Source organism: Hyaena hyaena, unplaced genomic scaffold, assembly GCF_003009895.1.
Source record: "Hyaena hyaena isolate Hyena2069 unplaced genomic scaffold, ASM300989v1 scaffold_511, whole genome shotgun sequence".
Classification (NCBI taxonomy): Eukaryota; Metazoa; Chordata; class Mammalia; order Carnivora; family Hyaenidae; genus Hyaena; species Hyaena hyaena.
The window spans coordinates 991059-1018056 of NW_024081144.1; the positions used below are offsets into that span (position 1 = coordinate 991059).

A 26998-nucleotide genomic window follows, 5' to 3' on the forward strand; every position below is an offset into this window, starting at 1 on the left:
GCAGGGGAGATCGAAGAGGGTCTTTCTGCTGCTGGGTGGGCCGGACGCGGCCTGGGAGCCCCTCTGGCCGCCCTGCCGGCTCCTGGCGTCGCTGGGGGCGTCTGGGTCTGCCCGTGCGCCCAGCCCTGAGTGCCGCCAGGGCAGCGGTCACGGGCCCCTTGCCACCCCGAGAATTTCTCCCGCTCTTGTAAAGGTGTGACTGTGGGTGCATCTGCCCACCCAGGACGGGAGCCCCGGCCGGCGGCCCCGGCCTTTTTTTTCTCTTTAAGTTTATGTATTTTGAGAGAGAGAGACCTCTTGATCGGGGGGGGGGGGGGGGTAGAGACTCCCAAGCAGACTCCGCGCTTCATTGCAGAGCCCAACACAGGGTTCGAGCCCACGAACCGTGAGATCGTGACGTGAGCTGAGATCACGAGTCAGTGGCTCAACCGGCTGAGCCCCCAGGCGCACCGTCTCTGGCCTTTCAGGGCCGTGTTTCTTCCGTGTCTCCGCTTTTATTGAGGTATAATTCACACACCGTGCAGGTCACCCTTTGAAAGTGTGCAGCCGAGCGATCTTGAGTGTCTTCTCGGAGTTGTGCACCCACCAATTACAGAACATTTCCATCACCCTGTAAGGACACGAGGGACCCATTAGCCCTCCCTACTCACCCCTCCTCCCAGCCCCCGGCAGCCACGAATCTGCTGTCTCCGTGGATTTGGCTGCTCCGGACACTTCCTGTAAATGGATTCCCACAACAGGCCACCTGTCCCTCCCGCTGCTTTCACTTGGCGTTGCGATTTCGAGGTTCATCCACGTCGTGAGCGTCGTGCCTCGTTACTGTTTAAGGCCGTGGCTGGGCCACGTTTCGACGTGTACTTCTACCACATTTTGGATCTCTTTTCGGTCCTGGATGGCCTCGTGGACTCATGATGTGATTTTTATTCATTTGGTGTTTTTACACAGGTGGTGGTATACGCAAGTGGCGATAAAACCAATCCACTTGTACACAAAGGCTTGGGGTGAAAAGCAGGGTCCCTGTCCCCTCCCCCTTCTGCCGCCAGCACCTCCCCCGCCCCCTCCCCTGGGGCTGCAGTTGCAACCAGTTCCCCTGGGTCGGTCGTCACCTTTGGACTCAGTGATAGGCTTCTGGCCCCAGCTCTTGGTTTATTGACTTTAAGCTTCTACTTTCTGCTTTGGAAGTCAGCGCCTGCCCGCCCTCCCCCGATGGGTGTGGGGTGCAGGTTCTCCTGTGATTTTCTCTGTTGTGCCCCCCGCTTCTGACACCCCCGGGGCCGTCTCCAGAACATGGGTCCCCGTCCTTCCCACCTGCCCCATCTGACCTGTAAGACCAACGGCATGGATTTTTTTTTTCGGTCCTGACCACAGAGTCTGCGATTCTTTGCCCCGGGGGGCAGTGCCGCTGCCGCCGTGCAGGGTGCACTCCGAGCTGTGGCGCTGCCTGCCGTCGTGCAGAGCCAGGTGGGCGTCGGGTGCCCTGCCTCCTCTGGGGCCCCGGGGCCACGGGCTCTTTCCTTCCCTGGGGGCCGGGGGCCGGGGGCCAGGGCCTCCTGGGTGCGTTGTGTTCTGGCGAGAGGCACGGGGGGAGGGGGGGAGGGCTCAGGATCTGCCCCGAGGATGTGGGGAAGGGGTGGCCCTCTTCCCCCCTCCCGGCCTCACCCTGCCAGAGCTGTGGCCTTCCCCGTGCTCCGTCCCTGCTTTGGAAGCTGGCTGGGCCTGTTTTGGAACAATCGGGTGGATTGTGCTCACCTTGCCAGACAGAAGGGGACCCGGAGGGCGTGCCGTCCTGGAAGACCTTCCATGGATCAGGCTCTTCCAGCAGCCGTTGGGGGAGCCCCAGCGGTATTCGGGGTCTCCCAGGGCTCAGAGGGCCACAGCTTCTGCCTTGGCGGGGCGCTCCGGTCCCATAGCTTTCTGCCGGCTGCGTTGGTGGCCTTCAGTGACAGCTCCGGTGTCCTCCACGGGTCAGTTACCGCAGCCGGGCCTGGCCGTGGCCGGCGCTGTGTCCGCAGTGTCCCCCCGGGCAAGGTCGCCTTTGCCTTGGCAGCCCCCCTGCCCTCCTGGGGGGCCGAGTACTCCACAAGCCGCGGCTCCCCAGCGAGCGGGGTGCGGGCGAGAAGGGGGTCGGGCGAGATGGCCCCTGGGATCTCCAGCCATCCCGCCTCCCAGAACTCTGGTGAGCAGGGCAGGGCGCGGGGCCTGGGATGGATGGATTCTAAATGGCACCCGGGGCCCCTCCCAGCACGAGGCCCCACAGAGCCCTGCCGGGCGCGTCGGGCAGGGGTCCTGGCGTCGACTCCCTGCCCTGCCCTGCACGTCCCTGCCCGTCAGGGGCCCTGGGGGGCTCGGTGAGGGCCGGCGCCAGGACAGCGGCCTCGTGTGTCAGCCCGGCCCCGGGCTGGTGACGGACGGCGGGGCGGGGCCGGCAAGACGCCGGCTCCCTTTTCTGCTGTTGCTGCCGCCGCCAGAGCCACCGCCGCCACCATGACCACTGCCGCCACTGCCGCCCCTCCCTGGTGTCACCACCGCTGCTGCCACCACCACCACTGGTGCCGTCACCACTGCTGCCACTGCCACGGTGGCCACCACCCCTAAGCTGCCACTGTTCCTGCCACAGCTGCTGCCCTGTCGTGTCCAGACTCCGCGGCCTCGGCGGCGAGGGAGGGCGGCACGAGCGCCCTGTGCAGCCCCGGGCAGGGGTAACGCGCCGGAGCGAGGCCGTGGCAGCTGGGGCCGGGCGCTCTCCCTCTTTCTTTCCTCCTTCAAAGAGCTCAGGTGATTTCCAAGGGGCTGAAGCTGAGCCCGGCCCTGGTGTTCGCACCGGCGGCCTCCGGCCCCGACCGTGTGCGGCCCCACCCCTGCCTCCTCCCCTCAGTCCAGCCTGGGCCGTGGCCCTGGGCCCCCGTCCTCGGACTCGGGCCTGGAGACCCGGGACACGTGTCCACTCGGGACGTTGGGCTGCCCTCTGCTCGGGCCCCGCGTCGGGTGGTGGGAATCACTGGGAATGGGCAAGAGTCACAGGCTCTTGGGGACTCCGGGGCCAGCTCACTGCGTGCCCTTGGGCAAGTGACTTAATCCCCGCGGGAGTGTGTGTTTACAGCCTGCGAGGTGAGCCTTCCCTGAAGGGTGCCTGTCCCCACCCGCCTCCGCCTCCTGCACGTTTCCAAAATAAACAGAGGCCTGCTTGTGTTCACAGGGCACCCCCCCCACACCCCAGCTCTCAGACCACCGGCCTCCGCTCGTGGACCAGCACCGCCTTGAATCCAGACCGCGCGGCCCCTTAGACCCACCCTGGGAACCCCCCGTGTCCCCCAGCCCCCTGAGCTGGGCCCGCACACAGGGTCTCCCTGTCCCCCTCCTCTCCACGCCACCACTACAATCTGGCCCACCCTCCCCTGCATCCCTTCCCTCCACCTCACCCCTGCATCCTTCCCCACCCTCCCATCCCTCCCCTGCGTCCCTCCATGCATCCTACCCTGCATCTTTCCCCTCCATCTCATGCCTGCTTCCTCCCCTGCATCCCTCCTCCACCCTCCCCTGCATCACTCTCCTCCGCCTCACCGCTGCATTCTCCCTAGCGTCCCTTCCCCGCCCTCCCCTATATCTCTCCCCTCTACCCCACCCTTACATCTTTCCCCACCCTCCCCTCTACCCCTCCTCCCTACCCCGTGCCTCCATCCCCCTTCCCGACGTCCTCTCCACCCCTGTCCTCCTCAGCACCACCACCCCTTGCTCCCCGCACTGGCTCCTGCTGGCCCTCCCTTTACCCCCTGTTGCTACTCCGGGCACTGCGTGCTGGGGTGGGGCCCGCGGGTGGCACGGCTCCCCTTCTTCGGGCCACAGACATCTCCTGCTTCTTTGGTTTGCTTCTGCTGTGGCTCCTGGTCCCTGAAAAGCCCAGGCCCGGCGTGAGGTATGGGCACTGCCTCCAGAATGTTCTCCACTAGTGGCAGGACAGGCAGTCTTTGGCCCTCTGGGCCCCCTGGACAGAGCTCATGGGCACGCTGACCACGGGAGAGGTCTCGGGGAGCAGGACAGTGGGGCCAGACCCCAGGAGGTGGCTGGTGGTCTCGGGGTGCCTTCCTGGAAGGATTGAGGACTGAGGTTCTGCTGGGGTCCTTCCTCCTGCCCGTGAACTTCCCCTCTTCAGGCCGGAAGATGTCCAGGGGGTATTAGGGACTCTGAATATTTTTGTACGTCGGGTATGAGGCATGGCCAGTCCTCGCTGGCTGGGGAGGACAAGGGGCCGGCGGTGGGGAGGGCGAGGCCCCGTGAAAGTGGCGGAATGAGCCGGATGCTGTCTCTCTAGCACAGGAGCCCATGCAGCCGCACGGCTCAGGCTCCCAGCATCCCCTGCTCCACCGCCCTGTCTGCGGCACGTGGCTCCCACCTCACGGTGCCGGATGGTTGCTCACCCCCTGCCATTGCATCTACCTTCCGGGCTGTGCATCAGAGAAGAAAAGGGTGAGGTGGCGCTGTCATCGGAAGAGCAGGGGCCCTCCTCACAGCCTTGCGTTCTTACCCGCTGTCCAGAATGCAGCTCCGAGACCACATCTTGCAGTGGGGACGGAAGTGGAGTCTTTGCCCAGGCAGGCCGTGTACCCATCTGAGCTCGTCTTCCACGGGGAGGGAGACGGGACGTGGGGGGCAGTGATGGCCGTGTTTGTGCCACAGGCAAGGACAGCCACGCTCCTGGTCCCTCCCTCTCTCAGAATGTTTTCCCTGCTTTTCTCGAAGGGAAGACGTCCGATCAGGAGCTGAGACACCAGTGTGTTCACACTGCCGGCTTGGTGCCTGTGTTACTCCTGAAAGTGGTGCGAGGCGGGCACCAGCAGCCGCTTGTATCACAGACGGGGAGACCGAGGCACAGCGCCCCGTGCGGTCATGCGGGGCTGAGTCTAAGGCCAGGCTTGCCTGACCTGACTCCACGGAAGGAACCGCTGCCTGGGCTCCGGGCTCTGGCTCACACCCCGTTTCATCCCCTAACATGTCGACCTGTGAACACCCCCCCCACCCCCGACCCCTGCAAATGCACGCCCGGCTGTCATTCCTGAGCCGCAGCGTGCGCCCCCAGGCCGACATCTCCTTCACCGCACAGATGATATTCCGTGGGGCCCTCCCAGGAGCGGCCCCTCGGGTCATGCGTTATCCATGGAAGGTGCTAACATTCTGGCTCAAGCTCTTTGGCAGAGGCTGCGGGGCCACCTGCCTTGCATCAGTATTATCGCTGGAAGCCGTGAACGCACTGTCGCGTTTGGAGAGCCTGATGAGGTTTAACGGGGATGGGAAAGAAACATTTTTCTAGATGAAATGCTTATAAACACACGCGTGTGCTTTAGCGCCTCAGGGACGGCTCTGGGTATCATTGTCCCGAACGCTTTTGGTGCTCGTGTGTCTGATGGGGGGGGGGGGGTGTAGTTACTCTCATTTCCTGGAGGAGGAACTGAGGCCAGGAGATGGAAGGTGACCTGTCCAGGGTCCGGGGGCATCCGTTCTAGGCTTTTCCGGCCTCTGGTCTGTGCCCTTGCCTCTCTGGGCCTCGACTTCCCAAGTTGAGGGCAGAGTATAGGTGACAGCTGGTACCTCTTACAACCCACAGTCCCGACCCCCCCCCTCCCCCCCGCCGCACCGTGGGAAGGTCAGAGGTGAGAAGAATTCTCCTGGGGGCCGTGGCTCTCAGGCCTGCCCCCTGCTTGGGGCCGACAGAGGCCGCCTGGAATGCACCGCAGTTAAATGCAGGTGACCGTCCCCTTCCTGAGTGACTAACCATCTGGCCAGGTCCCCGCAGCCTTTTACTGGGAGACGGGTCACTTTTGTTTCTATGGGGGGGGGCGGGAAGGGAGGGTTAAATCGTGTGCACTTACAATTAATCTCGCTAATGGCAGCCTCTCTGGGTCTGGAAATCAGATGTCAGGTATCTTGAAGCCAGCTGCCGGGATGGTGCCCTCGTTAGCTCGGGCTCGTGATACTAACTGGGGCGCAATCCAGGCTTGCCCAGCTCTGACTCCAGAGGACGCCAGGGAGGCCCACGCTCGCCTCGCGCATGGACGCAGCGCTTTCTGTGGAGGCCACTCCAGGCGACCCCGAGGGACGCGGGAGGAGGGACAGCGCGTCCCTGGCCTTTGTTCACAAGCCAGTGTGTGGGGTGTGGGGGGTGCGGTCGTGTGTGTGCGTTCACGGCAGCTGCTTCGCGGTGCAGTAAGGGACAGTGACGGAAGGTGCACCCTCCCGCCCCATCGAGGCGCGCTGTCGGGCGGCCTTGAGCACCTCCACGCGGTGCCGCCATCACCGCCGTCTGTGGCAGAAGAGCCAGACCTGGATGGTAGTGACGAGTAAAAGCTGCTGTCTCAGGACTATGGAAACGAACAGGGAACGAGACCTCAGCATAGATGCGGGCTCAACCCCGAGTGCAGCACGGGTGGCTGGGAGCAGGTGGGGTTGGGGGTGGAACTTCGCCAAGGGACATCGGAGCCCAGCGGGGGGCCAGCATCACCCCGGGGATCACAGGGCGTGAGGACCCCGCTCAGACATCCAGGGTGTCTCCCTTCTGGGAGGGAACCCGGAATGTGCTCATTCCATCGCAGGTGAGACCCAGATGCACAGAAGGGGAGCATGGCACAGCCAGGACCCCAGCCCAGGTACGACCGTGCTTCCCCTGGGGCTGAGCTTCTAGTACCTTCCTGGTCGGAATAATCAAATAGAATAATGGGTGCGGCGGTGCAGGGGTGCACACTGGCCGATTTCCCTCAGCCTGACCTCTGCCGGGGCAGCAAGGGGGGTGCTGTCCATTCTCTGCTTCCAAAGGCCTCAGTGTTTTCCTCCAACACCGGCTGCCAGGAGGCTGATCAGACGGCACCGTCCTCTCCCGGCTGCATCTGGGTCCTGCCCCGGGTGGGAGCTGGGGGTCCCCGGGTGGCTCGGATGCTCTGTCGCCCCCACACCCAGGATGATCCTGGGCATTCCCATCCCCTCTGGCCTCAGTTGCCTCGTCTTTCAATGGGGGCTCAGTGCCCCCAGGGGCTTATGGGAGGTTAATGAGGGGGTGAGGACAGCCCCCTGCCTGTGCCGAGCAGTCATGGTGCTGCGGTCTGGACAAGGAATGTGGATTCTCCTGGCACCTTCTGGGATGGATGCGGGGGGTGTGTGTGTGTGGGGCCGGCACTGGGGTCCAGTGGGATGGATGTGGGGCGTGGGGGGGTCGGCACGGGGCTCCAGTGGGATGGATGTGGGGCGTGGGGGGCGCCGGCACGGGGGTCCAGTGGGATGGATGTGGGGCGTGGGGGGGTCGGCACGGGGGTCCAGTGGGATGGATGTGGGGCGTGGGGGGGTCGGCACGGGGGTCCAGTGGGATGGATGTGGGGTGTGGGGGGGCCGGCACTGGGGTCCAGTGGGATGGATGTGGGGCGTGGGGGGGTCGGCACGGGGCTCCAGTGGGATGGATGTGGGGCGTGGGGGGCGCCGGCACGGGGGTCCAGTGGGATGGATGTGGGGTGTGGGGGGGTCGGCACGGGGGTCCAGTGGGATGGATGTGGGGTGTGGGGGGGCCGGCACTGGGGTCCAGTGGGGCGAGGGCTGCTGGCTGGCTGTTGCTGTTTTCAGAGAGGTGTGTTCATAGGACCCAGAGATTCCCTGGGCCCAGCTGTCCACATCTCTGAAACACTGGTTTCTTCCGTGGCGCCCCCTCCCTGGGAACGGTGGGTGGGTGGGCTCAGAGCAGCTGAGGCCTGCTTTGTTCCCCATTCAGGGGCCCTGTGGGGCCTCACTGTCCCGCCCCCACGCTGTCCCTGGGGCGTGTTATTTATGCTTCCAGCCAATTAGTTCCTGCAGGGGTCCCCGAGAGCTCTGTGGGGTGAAGAGGTCACTTCCCTCAGAAGGGCGGCAGATGGCCCCCGCCCCGCCCCCACCCACCCCAAAGGAGGGTGTGACTTCAGGGACAGGGCCCTGCTGTCCCTCGCCCCTGCCCAGAGGTTACCGGCTGGCTCCTCCTCTGAGTGTGCCTGAGTCCCAGCGACCCCCCACCCAGGTGCTGGGAAGAGAGAGACGGGCCTCAGGGTCCTTAGCAACTGCCTTGATGACCCCCCTCATCTGCGGGAAGCTAGAGGGTCAGCAGGGAGCCCCTTCCCGTGTGTTTTCCTTGAGATTCCCCCTTCTGGCCAAGGCTGGTGCTGGGACACAGGGACCCCCGAGTGGGTGAGCAGTGGGCTGGTTGCCGGCTGCCGTGGCTGGGCCCCCATTTACTCCTGCATCTTTTAGGAGCCCGTGCAGATAGTTCGGGGCCTGTTAGGACTCAGCACCACGTCGGCTCGTCTGTTCATCTCCTGGCTGCAGGCGAGCACTGGGCCAGCGTGTCAAGTGTGGGCCCCGGGGGCCGCGGCCTCGCCTGGGGTCCGGGGGCCCATCCCGGGAAGGCGGGCCTGGGTGCCAGGTGGCGGGAAGGCAGGGTGCAGGTGACCGGGCCCACATGGCCTCGTGAGCACAGCAGCTCTGGAGGCAGGGACCTGGCCCTCTGCGAGGGGTCATCACAGCGCCCGCCTGGGCAGGGGGGCGGCTTGGAGACTGAGCGAGCCCGCTCCGTATGTGGAGGCCAGCGATGTACTCGTCAAAGCATCCTTAACTTTACTCGAGGGGACTGAAGTTTGTGACAACTAGCCGGAGGCTGGACGGGTGCTGTGTCTCTCCCACCGCACAGGGCGGCAGGTCAGCCTCGGCACGGGCCCCCGTGGGAGGTCCTGGGTGCCGCTGTGTCGCTGGAGGGTTGGTGGCCTCAAATCAAGGCTTGTTTGGGGACTGAAGGGCCCTGAGCCACCTGCTCACGGGGCCGTGTGGTGGGGAGGCCTGAACGCCAGCCCTTGAGATTGCAGGGAGGCAGCCTCGCCCCTGCGGGACGGGTTGGGACCCCCTGCATTCTCCGGGGCTGGGCCACCGCAAGCGGGTTTGAGAAGAGACTTGGGTGTTGACAGGCGTGTGGCTGGGCCTTCCGGCCTCTGCCCAGAACCCGGGTCATCCTGGGCTCCTGGGGCACCTGGAGTGGATGAGGCCCTTCTGGAAGAAGGGGAGTTCTGGCACCCATGGGCGGCTGGGACCCCTTCCCGCGTGGTCGCCGTTGCGCTCCCCGCGCTGGACTCGGTGGGAGGCTGGGCGCCCCCTGCAGGCAGGACCCAGCTGCCCCCGTGCGCCCTACGCGCCCCCTTCCTGCTGCAGCCTCTCGTCTCCTCGAGCATCGAGCATCGGCAGCCCCAGAGCCACATGCTTTCCAACGAATAAAACAAATGTCCCTGGAGTTTCTACATTTAAAGCTGGAGGGCGCTTTTGTTTTTGTTTTATTTTTAACATAAACGTCTACTGAAGTATCCTGCTTTCACAGGAAAAAGCATGTCTCCTAGGTGGACAGGTTGGTGACTTGTCACTACCTAGACCCCCCCCAATCCAGGGGTACAGGGCGGTGGCTGACGAGTCAATCCACACCGTGTAGTGGGACACAGCAGGGGCGTCGGCCCACTCCAGGGAGAGGCTGAGGCATATAAGGCTGTGTGACCTCTGAGGGGCACTTTGCAGGAGGCTGAAGCTGGGCGGGGCGCGGGGGAGGGCGCTCCTGGCCCAGGGGACGGCCGAGGGGACACAGGGACACGGTGCAGTGCGAGGCAGATGCACGGAGGAGGTGCATAACCTGGGGAGGTGTGGGCTCATTTGGCGTCTCCATGAGCTCCCCTGCTGGCTGGGGTGTGTGTGTGTGTGTGTGAGCGCGCGCGCGAGTGTGTGTGTATGTGCGTGCGTGCGCGCCTGACCTGGTTTGGTTGAGTACTAGTGTCCCGGAAGCTTCCCCTTCATTTTGAATTCTCTTTCCTCATCCGTGGCAGCTGCCGTTTTCAGTCATGTGTGGGCCTCAAATGAGGGTGTGGGGTGCACTTGACCTTCGTAGGATCACTGACCTGGGAAGTCTTCTCTGATCACCCACGCAATGCCTTACATACCTCCGGTGACGGGGTGCTCACTACCCAGGCTGCAGCCTGTGCTCCTGATGGACAAAGGAGCCTCCTGCATGGTGGCCGGGCTAGTGGGCGGGAGGCTATTGTCTCCACATTTTCTGGTACGTTCCCGTTGATTTCTGAGCGCCGGAGCGTCTGCAGCTGCCCACAGCTGGCTCTGTGCTCCCCCCAGGTGACTCTGCGGATTCTCCCCGCTTCCTGCTGTGCACACCCACAAGCCCCGAGCCAGCTGCCCCATGGCGGGGGGGCGCCATCTCCCTGCTTGATGCCGCCGGTCTTACCAGCCTTGACTTTGTGCAGAGCGACGTTATCAATTATGAGGACTCTTCGAATCATTAGGGGAGCATAACATGAGCAAGCGATAAGGGGCCCCTCTGCTTGAGGAGTGTGGGGACGTCGGGGCTTTTGTGGGTTCAGGGCCCCCCCCAACTTGGCGAAGGATCCGCAGAGCGCGGAGGGGTGGAGGCACTGGAATGGCTGACGGGAGATGCGGGAACCCTGCCCAAACTCGGGGCGCCAGGGGCCTCCGGGAAGAGCCGAGGTGATGATGTTCAGGGTCGTGGTGATGTGCCGTCCCGTCCCGTTCCCGGGCAGCGCTCTCCCGGTCTGTCTGCGCCTCGGCCGTCACGTCCTTGGGAGCCCTGCCCTCTGCCGCTGGGGGGTTCTCAGGGCCCCCGAGGGTCACCTTGTGGCATTCTCCTCCCTGAACGTTTCAGAACCCATCCTCTCTGAAGGGCTAGTGACTGAGTGACAACTGAGGTCAGGGTGAAGCCACAGGGTGTGGATTTGTGTGGTCTCCTCACCGCGTGGGGCCCCGTGGCACCCACCTCACAGGGGAGCAGACAGACTCGGTTCCGTTCCGTGGCTGGGGAGGGCGGAACTCTTTCTAATGCTCAGTCCTGGCAGACCTTTCCAGAAGCACCCACAAGCATGTCACAGCTGCGAAAATGCCCCATTTGCAGTTTGTCCTGCCGTGTCTGTGGCCACTGCCGTGTGGGTGCTGTTCCTGATCCGGCCCGAGCCCCCTTCCCGGCCTTCGGACCTCAGAGATGCTCGCCCGCCCCGCCTGGGCGCCGCGGGGAGTGTCCTGAGCCCCCGGAGCCACACCCTCCTTTGCGGTCAGCCTGTGGAGTGCAGGGTGCCGGTGCCAGAGGTGCTCCTAGGCGCCCCCGGCGCTCCGGCCCAGCCCCGGAGGAGGCGGCTGGCACAGAGCCCCCTCACTCAGTGCGCTGAGGTCGTACTTGTACTTAATAACCGAGTTACTAAGTCATCGCTCTGGAGATAAGCGTCTAACGTTGAAAAATTATTGCCGCTGTGTAAGAGATACAATTTTTGTTCTTCTTCCCGTTAAAATGGCCATTAATCAGGGAAGGCAGTGAAGCCCGTCAGCCCTCTGCAGGTAATGGCTGCTGTCACCTCTTCCCCATTAGCAAGCTGGGACTGACGGATGGTGGAGGCCCGGACCCGAGTGGCTGAGCCAGAAGTGCTTCGCAAGGGGGTTCCAAGGCAGAAGTCTCCTCAGACGGGAGGCTGAGGCCGTTCTTCTGGATCCTTCCTTCTTATGAGCGCTGAGCACAAATCACCCATCCAGGGTCTTGGCCGTGTCTGCCACTGTGGACAGGTGACCGCTTTGATCCTCCATTTTTGACGAGGGGCACAGTGGCACGGACTTCCTTGGGTGGTTGAGGATTGAGTGGGGTGCAGGGTAACTTCTGACTGAGCCCAGTGCCGGACTCACGGTCAGGGCTCCGGCTGTGGTCAGGCTCATAGTTGGGACTCAGGCTCACGATCAGGACTCAGGCTTGTCATCTGAACTCAGGGTCATGATTAGGACTCAGGCTTACAGTCAGGACTCAGGTTTGTGGTCCAAAATCAGGCTCATGATAAAGGCTCAGGCTCACGGTCAGGACTTAGATCCATGGCCAGGGTCCGACCCAAGGTCAGGGCTTAGGCTCGTGGTCAGGGATCAGTCTCCCAATCAAGACTCAGCCTCAAGGTCAGGCTTCAGGCTCCTGGTCAGGACTCAGGCTCACTTTAGCGTCAGCTCATTCAGGGAGGTTCCGGTGGGCACTGTGTTCTGAGCACTCTCCTGAGCTCGGAGGAGTAGGGTTGCCAGGCTGGCTCGTAAACACTTGGGAATGTGGATCCCTGCCTGGGGGGCCGTGGCTTGGCATCCCTGGGGCTGTGCACTGAGGACGGGGCCCATCCCAGCCCCGCTGTCCTCAGTGCTGCTAGTGGGCACCTTGAGGAATCCACTCCCTGTTTCTGGCGAATCGTTGACTCCAAGGAGGGAGGCTTGTCACTCCTCGAGGCGAGAATGCAGAAGGTGCTGGAAAGGGCCGAGTCGGACACAGGTTCAGTCCTGGGCCTGCCGCTGTGGTTGTGTCGGGGCCTCAGTTTCCTCATCTGGGAAGCGGGGAAGATGGTCCTGGCCCCATACCACCGGGGTGGAGCCCAAGCTTGGACATGAGTGGAACAGGCAGAGAGGCTGGTGTGGGCTGACGGGGCGCAGGGACCCATCTCTACCACAAGGAAGAGGGACAGGAAACGTGTGGTCAGAGCCTTTCAGACAGGGTGAGGTTTCCAGGTGGGACTGGGGCCCCCTCCTGCCCCGCCCTGCGGCGTCTGTAGTGCCCTTGGCATCTGCAGCCTGGGCCGCACTGCCGGGCCTTGGGGATTCCTGTACCTTCGGGCGGTGACTCACAGCGCCGGGCAGCTGGTTCATGGCCTCCCCTCGGATCAGAGGGGAGACACGTTGCTGCTTGCCTGTTTGAGGTGCGTCCTACGTTTTGGCGCACCTTTCTCCCACCTCTTACCTGTCTGGCGCGGGAGAGGGGCCGTCTGCTCTCCTGCGGCTGCAATGAGCATGCGTTCACAGGTGACGAGTGGCCCACCCCGCCATCTCCCTGAAGCCCCCATCGTGGGTGGGTAGCCTCCGTGGAATCACAGGCTCCCACTTGATCCCACCATCCAGAGCTGTCCTTTCCGGGGCAGCGCTGGGCCAGAGAGCGGAGGAGCCCCACAGCCGGCTGGACGAGCTGAGTCTGTCTCCGGTCACTGCTTGTCTGCCTCGAACCCTCAGGCCTCAGTTGACTCCTCCATAAAATGGGAGGAAGAACAGAAGAGTCTCGTGGAGGGTTTGGAATAAAACGAAATGAACCTGGTAGAGACCTGGATGCTCAGCTGTGGTTGTCAAAGGAGTCATGTCGGGGCCGGGGGCGGGGGGTGGGGGTGCGGCAGGAGCCTGGAGCTCCGGACGGCAGCTCCGTCTCCACACGGGGTCTTGTGGGAAGGTCTGGGGGGCCCTCGCGGATCATTGGCAACTTCCCGGGTGGATTTAGGTTTCCTGTTTGGACCAGGTAGTCATGGCACTTGTTCCACCGAGGATTTTAAGTTTCCCTGATTGATATCTGCAGAACTTCCTGGTTCGTGCCCTCTCCCAGCCCGGTGACCACAGAGCACGTGACCCGACGTTGCAGATCAGGGACGGTAGGTAGTCAGTGCTTGGAGGCGCTCTTGTGACCGTGAGGTCTCCGCGTTTCTCTGGGGGGATGCGGGTCTCTCCTTACAGATGCTGGATCCTTCTGGCGGGCGGAGCTGGCTCAGGGCACCGCCTGTCGGCAGAGAAAGCTTCAGACTCTGCCCCTGGCTTGAGCAGGAAGGAGCGCTGTGTTTGATTAGCGACCTGGGCCACGCATTTGCCATATCCTGTGTATTGTGTTCCCCTTGTTCTGTAGATGGGGAAACTGAGGCTCAGGGAAAACCGGCTCCAGTCGTCAGTGGCGGGTTTAGGACTTGAACCCATGACTCTGGCATTTTGTCCTGGTCTGTGGCTCTCCGCACCTGTACCCGTGATCACAAGTTACTTAGAACAACTTCTCTACCGTGCCCGGCACAAGTAGATGCTCAATATGTGAGTCCAGTTAGCATTGTTCACGCATGTGTGCATGTATTCGTTCATAGATGGTCTGGCCATCAGCTCCTACAGCGTGCTGGTCCCTGAGGCTCAGGATGGCCTTGTGAGGTCTCGATCCTTCCCTGAGACAGAGGACGTGCTGCTGGACAAGTCGGGCAGGAGCCTCTGCGAGCTCAGGAAAGCGGAGGGCCGGCGCTGTGGCGTGCGCAGACTGCGCTCTGGCCCGTCGTTTCCTTTCCTCCTGAATCGCTTTTGAGCTCCGACCCGCTCCCTAGCACAGCCACACCCTCCTTCCGTGGTTCCCCTCCCAAGTTGCTGCCTTTCCCCGGCTCCCGTGAGTGGCATTTTTCCGTTTTGCCGCTTGGGCCTGTGGCCCGGCTCACCCCCGGCCCCTGCACACCCTCGGCCCCTTGCAGGAACGCGGCGGCTGACAGGTGGCCCTGCTTCCCGTCTGCTTTAGTTTGTCCGGCCGTCCCCAGGCGGCAGAGCCTGACTCCGGGGCTGCGATGGCTCGCGTTTTGTGACGATTCACACCTCAGCGGCTCCTCGTTCTGAAGGCAGCAGCTGAGGTTTTTCTGACCTTGCTCTCCATGTGAAAACAGAAAAAACCCAGAAGGGTGATGCAGGGCTGGGGGGTGGGGAAGCAATTCACGATGATTTGCTTCTAAATATGCAGCAGCGTTAGCTGTAGATTTCCCAGGCAGATACGGGAGTTTCCAGGGCAACATGTTTAAATGAGGTTCATAATCTTGCCATTTGGCTCCGTTGAGCTCTGTGCGTGTGCCTGCGTGTCTGTGTGTGTTTCCAGATGTGTGGTAATGGCTGATAAGGAGGGTCTGCGGGCTTGAGTCTGGTCTGTGCGATTCCTGCTTAGTGGCTCCTAAATGACAGCGAGCGCGTTGGGGCCAGGAAGCGCGCCCCCCCCCCCCCCCCCCCCCCCCCGATCGGGACAGACTTTGGAGCAGGCAGGGTTTGATGGGCACAGACATTTGCCAGCTTAGCTCGTCGCCGGCAATGAGAAACCCCCGGTCCCTTTAAAGGCCAACTTGTATCCGCCTTTGTTGTTCTTCTGGATCATTCCTACCCGTGCTTCTTCATCGAGGACCTCGGGGAACCTAGGTGGCCTTGCCGGGTGCAGAGCCAGCTCAATGCTGGAAGTGACACGTTCCTGAGCGTCCCGTTCGTATTGCCTTCACGTGGCAGCGATGCGTCTGTGCCTGTTTCTTTGTGTAGGCATTTTGTCAGCGCTGCAAACTCTGCGTTCTCATGGTACATGTTCGCGCGTAAGCCTTTATTCTGAGGGGTATTGATTTTTTTCGCTTGCGGAGAAATAGCGTTTCCACATAAAGAACTCATATCCGGAGGACTTCTGTCTTTTACGCTCAGGATAATAAAAGACTTTAAAGCAAAAAAAAAACAAACACACAGAAAACCTTGGTTCGCGTTTCGAGTTGCCGGGGCAAAAGGGGGTGCGGGGATGGCTCCCTGGGAGACGGCAAAGCTTCAGGGAGGTTCCAGGTGGGCAGAGCGTGTGCACGTGTGTGCATGTGTGCGTGTGCGCATGTGTGTGTGTGGTCTCTGCCCCAGGAAGACCTTAAGGAACCCAGCTGATGGAGGCCTCACCACCTTGAACGTGGCTATTGTGAGGTTGCCCAGGGGCGGAAGGTTTCGTGAGCCAGGCCCCCTTGACGTCGGCTCCCATCCACAGGGCAGACCTCGGGAAGCGCGGGAGAGGCTGGAAGGAGGGGTGTGAGGTGCTGTGCGCGGCTGCAGGCTCCTGTGGGGCAGTGGGGACAGCAGGCAGGGCACACGTTTGGGTCATGCAGGTCTAAGTTTGGTTCCTGAATCAGCCACTTATTGCTGGGTGACCCGGGACAAGGTCCTTATTCAATCCAGTCCCCGGGATCTGCTTCTAATGTTGGGGAGTCGGGGGAAGGGAAGAATAACATGAGAATAATGTTAGTGTTGTGCTTGTCTTAGTACGTAGTACATACTACGTGCTCAGGAAATGGTAGCTCGTGTTCTGCCGTGTAAGAGGTGGGAGATGGGAGGCAATTTCTCTTTGGAGCCTTTGCTGCTATAGTCCTGTTCATCCATCTACACATCTGTCTCCCATCCATCCATCCATCCATCCATCCATCTATGTACCCAGTTTGTCCTCAACCTTCCATGCATCCATCCCCATGCATCTACCCACGCACCCATCCATTCATCTACACACCGATCCATCTGCCCATCTGCCCATTCACCCATGCGCTCACCTATCTATCCACACACCCACCCGTCTACCCACGCACGCCTCCATTCATCCGTGTATCCATTCATTTACCCATGCACCTATCCATTCATCCATACACCCCTCCATTCACCCACACACCCACCCGTCTACCCACGTACCCATCCGTTCACCCACATACCCATCCATTCATCCTCTCATCCGCCCATTCATCCACACACCCATATATTGACCCGGGCACCCATCCATTCACCCACCTATCTACCTATCTATCCGTGCATTCACCGACACACCCATCCACACATGAGTCTACCCACCCATATCCCCAGACATCCTTTGAGCATTCCTAAAGCCATTCTGGGTCTTCAGCGCATCACATAAACTCAGTGGGCTGCAGTTTTCCTCGCCTGCAAAATGAGAAGAAGCCATTCAAAGCCTGGTTTTTGAAGGTCAGATGTGCTGCCAGCCCCAAAAGAGCTTGGAGAAAGCTTCGTGAGGCGCATGAGCAGTGTCAGGGGCCCAGAAGGCCTGAGCAGAGCTGGAGGGGCCGTGGGCATCCTCAGCAGAGGGCATAGCCAACCAGACTGTGTTCCTGTGGCTCCCCGGAGGGAAAGGGGAGAGTGTGAAGGTTGAAGGACGTTTTGTCACGGACCCTCCCCCTCCAGGGTTCAGTGGGTGGGTAATAGGAGTGTCTCTCTCAGCCACCGCTGACCAGCTGTGCAAGCTTGAGCACATTCCCTGGTGTGGGGCCTTGGTTTCCTCTCTGTGAGACGGGCAAGCAGTCGATCCAGCCCAGTGTTTCTTGTGGGGGAAGCCATCCCGGGGCTCAGAAGTTTCACGAAATGCCCTGAGCTATGTCGGCATAGACCTGTGCCGCAGGGCAGCCTCTCGGCCGCAGGGCTGGGCAGGGCACCCGGACCGATTGTTCCCTGCAGCAGAGACGATGCCTGGGCCGCCCTGGGAATTTCCCCAAGTGGGACTTTGACGTGAACAAGGCAGTGCAGCGTGAGGAGGAGCTGACTGCCCTGTCCTGCTCCCCAGTCTCCTGGCCTCTGTCCCAAGTGGGTTTGGGGCCCCAAGAGCTCTTCCTGAGAAGGAGGGTCCCTACTGAGCAACCCACAAGGAGTGCAGAAAAGCCGCTGGTTTCTGTGGCAGGCGTTACAGGTGACGGGTGAACTCTGTGAAGACACATCACAGAGCTGAGCAAACCCCACTCAGCTCCAACCCGCAAGGAGCTCACAGACCAGGGTGGTATGGAAACCGCTCTCTGGGGGCCCTGGAGTCTTATGAGCCTTCCTCTGTCATGTAGCCACTCATTCATTTTCCTTCTGCCATTCCTTCCTTCCTTCCTCCCATCTGTCTGTCTTTCTTCTACATTCATTTATCCATGCACCCCCTCCTTCCCTTCCATCCGTCCATCCGTTCGCCCATCCATCTGTCCATCCATCCTGCTCATCCATCCATCTGTCCATCCATCCGTCCGTCCATCCATCCATCTATCCATCCGTCTGTCCATCTGTCCATCCNCTGTCCATCCATCCTGCTCATCCATCCATCTGTCCATCCATCCGTCCGTCCATCCATCCATCTATCCATCCGTCTGTCCATCTGTCCATCCATCCGTCCATTCATCCATTTATCCATCCATCCACCGTCCCTTCCTTCCTTCCTTCTTTCCTTCCTTCCTTCCTTCCTTCCTTCCTTCCTTCCTTCCTTCCTTCCTTCCTTCCTTCCATGTACGCATGTATCCATCCATCAGGCCGCATCAACAGCTGCCAGGTGACACCTGCGTGCGGGTACTTGGGCTATAAAGTTCAAAGGTGCAGCTTCGTGTGCTGATACATGTCAAGGAGGTCCTGGGTCCTGTGTCCTCCTTGGCTTCGCAGCAGTGAGGGTCCCGACTGGCTGCCGCTTGGGTGGGGAGCCTGCTGCGGGGCGCTGGGCGGGGGGGGCGGGTGAGTGGTGTTTATCGAGCCAGTTTGTGCTGGCTGTGGTGAAGTGAGAGTGAACCCGTCCCAGATTTCTCCCTTAAGGTCCAGAGTCAGGGCCTTTTGGTTTAAATACAGTGTGTTACTGACAGGGAATTCGAGGAGGTTCCCACTGCACATTGTGGGAAAATGTAAAGCTACAGCCAAGGAGGAGGCGAACTGCACAATCACGCTGTCCCTGCCTGACGTTTCCTGCATTTCCGCCCATCTCTTTTAAGGAGTGTATAATTTTAAAAATTAGCCTCTATCGATTGTACATGTTTTACAACCTGTTTCTTTCACTTAAGAGATTCATGAGTATGTTTTATATCAACAAATTCCCTGCCACGACGTCGGTTTGCGCAGCGGCTCAGAGTCCGCTGGTGCTGGCGTGTCTGACTTGATTTCTCCCCGAGCCTGGTGTTGGCCAGCCAGGCTGTGGGTGGATTTTTTTTTTTTTTTTTTGAGCGTTTGTAAACTGCTGCAAGAACACCTCTGGCACTAAATGGCTCCATGCACCCAAGGGTGGGGACTCAGAGTCATCTTCGCGCCACCGCCACCACCAGCACGGACTCCCTCCTTCGGACCGGGAGGGCCCGACGGTTTCCACCCCCTTCTTGGGAGGATTTGCCGGGGGCTCCTCCAGGTGCTCTGGCCCCTCGGGGACACGCACCGCAGGCTTCCTGCCCACCTGCTGTGCCTGAGCGAGATTGGAAGCTGCAGCTCAGAGGCTGGCCTGGGGCGCCGGATTGGGGGCCCTCGGGGGCCAGCGGGACAAGCCCCACTCCTGCTCCCTCTGCTCGACTGTCAGTGTCCTTCAGCGGCTCCGTGCCTCGCAGGCCATCCCGAGATGGACCCCCGGGGCGCCCTCCTCACCCTTCTGCAGGCCTTGACCGAGGCTGTGGGATTGCCTGTCCAACCCAGTCCCTGGGGCGGGGGCACCCAACCTCGGCCCCACATCTGGGCCCCCTGGGGGTGACACAGGTTCCCGGGCCCCGCCCCGGAGGGGGGCCCGGGGTGCGGGGTCTGCGTTCTGAAACTCCGCCAGCACGTGTGAGCAGGCTGATAGGCTGCTGGTGTCAGGGAATGTGTCCAGCCCGACAGGGGAGCTGGTGGAGAGTGTGGGGTCAGAGTGGGCCGCGGCTGGGTGGGGACGGGGCCAAGACTTCCACCCCCGGTGCACACCCCACGGGCCTCTGCCGGGTGTCCCCTGGGCTGCCCCACCCACTCCTTGCACCCTCCCTGGGCGTGCTTGTGGCTCCTCCCGGTGGGACTGGGCCTCTGGGACCATGTCCTTCTGCGGTTACCCCCACCCCGCCCCTGGGCACCCCTTCCTTGGCCCCGGCGAAGCGGTCGGTGGATCACTGAGCCCAAAGGCTTGAGCCGGTTGTATACATGGAGGAGGGGGAGCCGATCTTTGTGTCTTTATTCCATTTGTTAACGGATGCAGGGGAGATGTGGAGATAAAAGTTGGGAAAATGTCATCCTTTGACATTTACGTTTTCAGAAGAGTCAGAGGGGCCGTGGGCTGGGAGGTGTTTGCTCACCGCCCAGCCTCTCCATCCGGGATGGGGCCGCCTGGCCACGGGAGCCACGCAGGCTCTTCGCTCCCCCTGCAGGGAGGTGCGTCCTGCACCCTGTCTTTTCCCGTGGGGCTGCTGCTTCCCCTCGTCTGACCCCAGACCACCCCGGAGGCCCCACACCGCTCCCAGCAGCCCCTGCCCTTGGTCACCTCAGCGGGGACCCCCGTGGAGGGCCCCCCCAGAGCACTCCCGTTTCTGCACCGACACCAGCCAGGGAGTGTGCAGCCCAGTCGGACCCAGGGCCAGGGCACCTCCAAGAGGGATGCTGTCCCTGGCTCGATGGGAACCCGGAGCTGAGTCCCTCACAACTGCCGATGAGCGATTCCAGCCTGGAGCAGAGTGTCCATGGGCTCAAGCTGTGGTCACGGCTGCCGGGGAAGCTGCTGTGTCTGCTGGGACGGTGGGTACATGGACACGGCAGAGACCTGTCCCCTGGCTTCGGCTCCCGCTGTATGAGGCAGAGGCTTTGCACTAACTGCAGGTCAGGGGACAGGTCCCGTCTCCTGGGCCAGGGCTGACCCAGGCTGGGGAGGAGTGCGGCAGAGGCGAGGGTGGGGGTGACCTGTGTGCCCGAACCCTTCAAGCTCTGGTATTCCTAGCTTGCAGCGAACACCAGCAGCGTACAGCAATCATGCTTTCGTAAGTGTTCTCCCTAAATGCTCCGCGCCGTCACAAGCTGGGAATAAAAGCCGTGGCCAAGATGCTCATTATTCCAGAAAGGCCCCTGGGCACACAGGAGCGCAGGGCCGCGGCCGGGCCAGCCTCACGGTGAGCCAGTGAGTCCTGCCTGGGGAAGCACAGAAGGACCGGCCTTCCACGTCTTCCTCACGCCCACGGCCCGGCCCCTCCAGTGTGACCACGCCCGGGAAGGCCCCGGAGCCCTCGGCTCCTTGGCTCGGGTTGCCGGCCGAGCACAGGCGCTTTCTGTACGGCTGCGGTTTTCCTCTCCCTTTCAAAAAATTGCAGCTAGAACAGGTCTGCGAGATGCGTCTCAGCGGGGGAGCTTTGGGCAGGAGGCCTTGCCTCAGTTTCCCAGGCTCCCAAATGGGCAGGATGTGCACGTAAAAGGCCCGAAGGGCTCGGTCCCTGGGGCAGCCGGCAGCTGGCAGAGGGTGTCTGTGACTTTGTTCATGGGCCCTGTCGCCAGACACACAGACTGTACACACGCGCGCACACACAGCACACAGATTACACACGGGGACACACACAGACCACGCCCGCACACACACCAGCACGCGCACACACCCAGGGACACACGCACACTTACACAAGGAAGCCTCGAAGGCCGGGTGGTTGCAGGTGCGTCATAATTCTGTAACGAATTGTGAGCAGCTTCATGCGTTTTATTTTACTTATTTAAAAATATTTATTTTTGGCAGAGACAGAGTGAGGGAGAGCACACACGAGCTAGGAGGGGCAGAGAGAGAGGGAGACAGGATCCCAAGGGGGCTCTGCGCTGAGAACAGAGACCCCGACGCAGGGCTCGAGCTCCCGGACCGCGAGATCATGACCTGAGCTGACGTTGGATACCTAACTGACTGAACCCTCCAGGCGCCCCTCATGCGTTTTACGCTCTGTGCGCAGGGGTAGCCACCCCCCGCCTCAGTTTCCCCGTAATCCTCTGCAGAGCCTCATGCCTGCTTGCTGCCTGTTGTTTTGAGATCGGTGGGGAAATTGTGTGGGGGCTTCGGAGGCTGGGGGCAGGCGGGCCCTGTGTGTCTGGAGGGGGCTGGCCGGGGCACAGGGCACGACGGGTGTCACGGGGGCAGCCGGGCAGGACTGGTCTCGACAAGTCGTTTGGTCTGGGGAGAGGCCGCTCGGACCCCCTCATGCAGTCTGAACCTGGAGCTCTTTGTCTTCTTCCCCTGAGCCTTCGAGGGGCTGGGCCTCAGTTTAAAAAGTCAGACGGAGGGAGGAGGGGCCAAAGAGGAGGGAGCACTGTGTCAGCGCTGGGCCCCAAGTTGCTGTGTGATTTTGGGAAAATCGCTTGACTTCTCTGTGCCTCTCCTGATCTCCTAGCTGGGTTAGCACCTACTGCGATATGGCAGCTTCCAGGTCAGCGGTACAGGAGGGGCACTTGGGAAGCCTGACGCCCGTCAGGGCTCTCTGCGGCCCTGACGAGGTGAGCCCCTGCCTGGGGTTAACGGCCGCTGCGCCTGGAGGCTGGAAGGGGTGAGGCCGGCCCCGCTCCTCTGCACAGCCCTCAGCGAACACTGGGGCACAACACATTTTGCGCTGTATGCAACATGGGTACCCGGCCCCCAAACGTGACGCGGTGAGTGTGGGATTGTTTTTTGCCGAGATGAAACGCGCTCAGCAAACAGCTCTGCGCAGACTCTTCACGGCGGTTCTGTGGCGACTTTCTGGTTTCTCGTGGACTGACGGAAGCATGTCTCTGGTCTCCCCAGGTCATCTCTGCCGTGTCCAGACTCTCCCTGCACTACGTGGCCCAGAACAAAGGGATCAGGTGAGCTCGCCGGCGCTGCCGATGCCGCCCTCTCTCCTCCCCGCCACCCACGTGCCTGGCCTCAGATACCAGAGTTTTCCGCAGATGTCCCCAGCCTGTGTCTTTATCGTGAATGTTCAACGTGGTATCGTGTCGCCTGTTGGCAGCGGCGGGAAGGGGCTGTGGGGAGAGACAGGGGGTGGCTGCGGGTGGGGGGGGCCTCCGCTTCCCACCAGGGGGATCTCGCACGCTTGTTCAACTGACGACTGCGAAATCTCTTTCCATTTAGGCAGTAAGATCAGCAAATTAATCCTTTCACAGATCATCGCCTGCCTAAGCACACTCCCCACGCTTCACCGCTGGGGGGCTCTGCCTGAGCCCGGGGGCCGGCGTGGCTCTGTGACAGCGGCGGGCCTGCCCCGTCCAGGGGCCTCGGGTCCCCGGACTGGACTTCTCCCTCCCGGTTTTACTGCTTTCAAAGCTCAGCCTCAGAGAATCCCGTGACCCCCGGGGTTTGGCCTCTGGCCTCTGACACAGGACTGGGCACGCAGGCAGTGGGGATGGCGGGGGGGGCGGCCCCAACGAGAGTCTGAGATTCAGGTGGGGGGTCAGGGAGACATCCAAATGGGGAGCAGCTTCCAGATCAGGTGGGACAAGGAGAGGACCCACCCTTCCTCAGTGTTCCTGGAGGATGTCGGCCCGCAGGGTGGGGGTGAGAGGTGTGGGAAGACCGAAACAGCCCTGCCTGAGGGTGAGGTGCGCGGGGTCCCCAGCAGCTGTGGACCCTCAGTCCCAGGACCATGGTGCTGAGTACTTACAGGCCGCCCCAGCCGCCCCTTGGTGGGGCTGTGTGCACAGAGTCAGAGTCACTGGGACAGATACGGTGAGGGGACCCCCCCCCCCCACTGTAACGTCACTTGTCAAATTCTCAGAGAGAGAGTCCTTCGGATTCGGGGTTTTGTTGCCTGTTGTAATGCCAGACACAGGATAGGCTGTTCCAAAGGCCTTTATAGACCATCCGCTGAACGCGTACAAAAGGGCACTTCTAGCACGTTGAGGGTAACAGATCACACTCTGGGACAGCAGGGACGGACACCTGGAGCCTCCCCTGCCCCCCAGCGTCACCCGCTGGTTTTCAGGGTCGCTTCTGTGAGGCCTGCAGCAGGGACGGTTCAGAGCTGTTCATTCAGAGTAAGTGTGGTATTTCTGGATACAAAGGAGTACGTAGTTTTCGTTTTTTGTTTTTTCCCTGGAAACGGTCGTCCGTCGGCTCTCCCGCTAGCCCGTCTCCCACTAGCCCGTGCCGATCTGTGGGTTGTGGTCCTACTTCCGGTATATTCTTCACCTGGACGGGTGTCTGCGTGCACACGTGGGCAGGGGTGAAGTCCGGCAACAGCACTTAGTCGAGTTATTTGCTCCTTCACGAAAGGCGAGAGCCTCATCTGTTCTCCGTGTCCATTTCTCCCCAGAGCAGGGCCTGGAGTGGGGGGGGGACGGTTACATTCGGTGGGGGAGATGAACCCCGAATGACTTTGGCTTTGCCCTGAGCGGGTAGTCCTGCTGCCTTCCAGGCTCTTTTGTGCCGCTGCCTCCAGGGCCCAAGAACGAGTTAACCCTTCAGTGCACCAGGAGGAGGAGGAAGTAAGGGGTAGGAGGGAGGCGTTTGCAGCCAAGGCAGGTCAGGGCCTCCCCTTGCCCCCCCCCCCGCCCCCGGGACCCGCAGCCTCTGCAGAGAGAGCTCCCGCCTCTCACCTGCACGCTCTCCTTGCCCTCATGGCTGGTTGTCCTCTGTGCCTCCCTCCGTGCGCACTTTCCCTTCCTGGTCTGAGGTCGGATCCCGAGGAGCTCCACCCCCCGCAGCCCCAGCCCACAGCCCGGCCCAGCACAGGGTGGGGAGGGCGCTTCCCACGGGTGACTGGGAGCTCTGGGGACCACCAGCGCTTTGCAACAATAACTCCTCCCCATTTAGGAGCAGTTCACAGCGTCACTAATTTCATGAGGGTTCAGTTTGGCCAAACCCTATCTTTTTTTGAAAACCCAGCCACCAAGCCCATAGCCCTGAAGAGTGTCTTCACGTTTGTTTCTTGGCTGGATAGGGGCCTGACATGCTCCTTTAGAAAAATGATCATTTTTACAGCCCTTGCATTTTGCATAGTGAGCTGATTTTCCGTAAAAGCCCCAATTATACTTCTCAGAGGCTGATGAATAGGGGACTTAATCTGAGGGCCCCACCCTGGTGCCGGCTGGAGGACCGGAAGTGCGGTTGGGGTTGGGGGTGGGGGGCGTGCGGGGCCTTGTGACAGCCAGAGTTGGCTGTCTGAGTGAGGGGCATCCCGTAGGGGATCGTCACTGAATGGTGGGGCCAGAGGAGAGGGCAAAGGGCAGAGCCCTCCCTGTGATTGAAGGTGGCAGGTGAGGCCAAGGAACCCCCCCACAAAGGTCCCCTCTTTGAGCCACCTGCTGTCCCAATGGCCTTATGCAGGGATGCTCTTGGGGCCTCTGTCTCTTTTTCTGTAGCTGGGAAGGGTCCCTGCTGGGCAGTCACTGTGAGCCTACACTCTGCACAGCACCTGACACCCTGTGGATGCCCAAGGCGCTGGCCGGGGTGGCGGGTAAGAGGGGACCCCCAAAAGCTACACCCCCTCCCTTGCCCCCAGCCCTTGTGGGACAGGGAAGGGGTTCCCCGCAGGTGTAATCAGGTTGTTATAGATGTAGTTACATCGTAAGGAAAAGAGGGAGGCAGGAGGGTGGGAGCGGAGCAAGGACGCGGGGTGGCGCAGCAGAGCTTGGGTCGTGTGGCCACGAGCCGAGGAAGGCCCGGCTCTCAGGGAAGCGCAAGGAGCAGGTCCCCCTGGAGTCCCCAGGAAGGGCCCCACCCTATCTCGGCCTTCCATCATCTGCTGATGGACACCCGGTCGCTTCCATCCTTTGGCGATTGTGGGGAACTTCCGTGTGCAGGTATTTGTTTAAATACCCGGCTGCAGCTCTTCTGCATCGCCTCTTTCAGACATCTGCCCCAAACACACGAATCCCCGGGGTCCTGGATGTTCCGGGAGCCACAGGCCGAGTCCTGTCCTGGTGTCCCCGTCACGGACGATGGCTGCGCGGTGGCTATGTGCCGACACTCTCTCAGCGGTCTCGCGCCTGGCCTGGGCGACCGCCCTGGGGGGTCTCCTGGAGGGTGGGGTCTCTGCCCCTCCTGTGATGCAGAAGCTGCAGCTGTGGGGGGGGGACAGGGAGCTGCCAGGGCAGGAAGAGGGGCGTGGCCACTGCCACTGGCCCCGTGTCTCCCCCAGCACACTGCCTCCTGCCTGGTCTTGTGACCCCAAAACTCTGCTTTTGAAGGTTTCCTCACACTTGGACCCCAGATGCTCCTGAGGGGGACCATCCCCCGGGCAGGCTGCAGGGTGCCTGGGCAGGTGGGGCAGGGATGGGGTGGGAGAGACCAGTCGGGCCCCCAGCCCCCAGAGAGCTGGGATGTCCTTTTTCAATTGGAAGTGAATTCTCAGATGTCAGACATACCTGGATCCAAATCCGAGCGCAGAAGACCTTCTGGAACTGAAAAGAAGCCCCTCCTGTTTTTTCGCTGGGGGCCGGCGACCTGTTCAGGGGATCCGGGGGTGAGCCTTTGCCCCCAACGGCCCCCTGGGTCACAGCCGGAGGCGCAGCAGCTGGGGGGGCGGGGTGAGCCATCCTGCCTCAGTGGGTCTGAGCCCTGCAGCCAGCGTCTCGGGGGAGGGTGGGGGTGGGGACCCTGCACACCCCGTGTTTCTCGGGGGAGAGGCGGGACCTCCCCCGATCCTCACCGGGCTCCTCCCCAAGTGAAGGGCCTGTCCTGCCGTGGGACCCTCTGTGTTTGTGACAGTCCCCAGCCCCCTCCGCTGTCCCCTCCCTGTAATGCCTCTTTCTCATGTGGTGCCACCTGGTTAATTCCAGGTAAGCGGACTGTGCACGGGAGGCTCGGATGGGAAGTGGCGATTATCACATGCTTATAGCTCATCCAGCACAAGATGGTTTTAATGGTCCCGCCTGGGGACATCAAGCGCCTGGCCACTTGTACTCCGTGGAGAGCCTGCGCTCCTCTCCTTTCACGATGATCCACGACTCCCCGGGGGCGGGGGGGGGTGTCCCTGGAAGACAGGAGACTCCTCCCCGGGAGGGGCTCAGACGAAGCTACCTGTGTGCTGTTGGCTGTCTGGGATGCGCCCGGCCCTCCGGCCTCCCCTGGCCTGCTCCGCCCGGCTGGTGCCTGCCCGACACCCGGTGCCCCGCTTGCCCCCCCAGGGTGAGCGAGGTCGGCGTCCGTGTTACGCGCAGAGCCCCGACCTGGCCTCATTGCCGCCTCACTTCCCGAATTTGCCGGGGCCACTGCTCAGGTCTCCAAGCTTTGGCGGAACGAGCTGTGTCAGGTGGCGTGTGCGTGCGTGTCCCCGGCGTGTTCTCTGTGTTTTCTCGCACACCGCTCAGGGACTGCCCATTCACGTCTGCAGCCTGGTCTCTTGTATGTCAGCAGCTGACTCTGCACACAGACATGCCAGCCAGGGCAGCGGGTGCCCAGAGTGCTCCAGATCCTCCCTGGGGGCTCCGGGGAAGGTTCTAGAAGGGATGGCACTCCTAGTGGTGAGGGCAGGGGTGGGAGGAAAGGTGGGCAGAGATGTTTGGCCATCCTGCCTGGGCAGTGTTGGAGGAGAGAGTGTGGGCAGGGGGAGGGAGGCACCTTCTGGTTTAAGGGTCCTGGAGCTGCTGTGGCAGCCGGCCGGTACAGGGCCGTCACTGCAGGGGTGGGGAGGTGCTTCATGCAGCCAAGGGGGCTCGCGCTGTGTGGGCCGGGCCCCAGTGTGAGGGGTCAGATGTGGGTGTGGCT

General features: G+C 61.8%; 1 protein-coding gene across 4 annotated transcripts in view; it reads left to right on the forward strand.

Annotated features, from left to right (window-relative positions):
* VAV2 (vav guanine nucleotide exchange factor 2) overlaps nucleotides 1–26998 on the forward strand; it is a 146514-nt gene that overhangs the window by 56375 nt on the left and 63141 nt on the right. For all 4 annotated transcript variants that reach the window (XM_039255166.1, XM_039255164.1, XM_039255165.1 and 1 more), the window contains one exon: nucleotides 22097–22155. In XM_039255166.1, the coding sequence (XP_039111097.1) occupies nucleotides 22097–22155 (59 nt within the window). The remainder of the gene's footprint in view (nucleotides 1–22096; nucleotides 22156–26998) is intronic.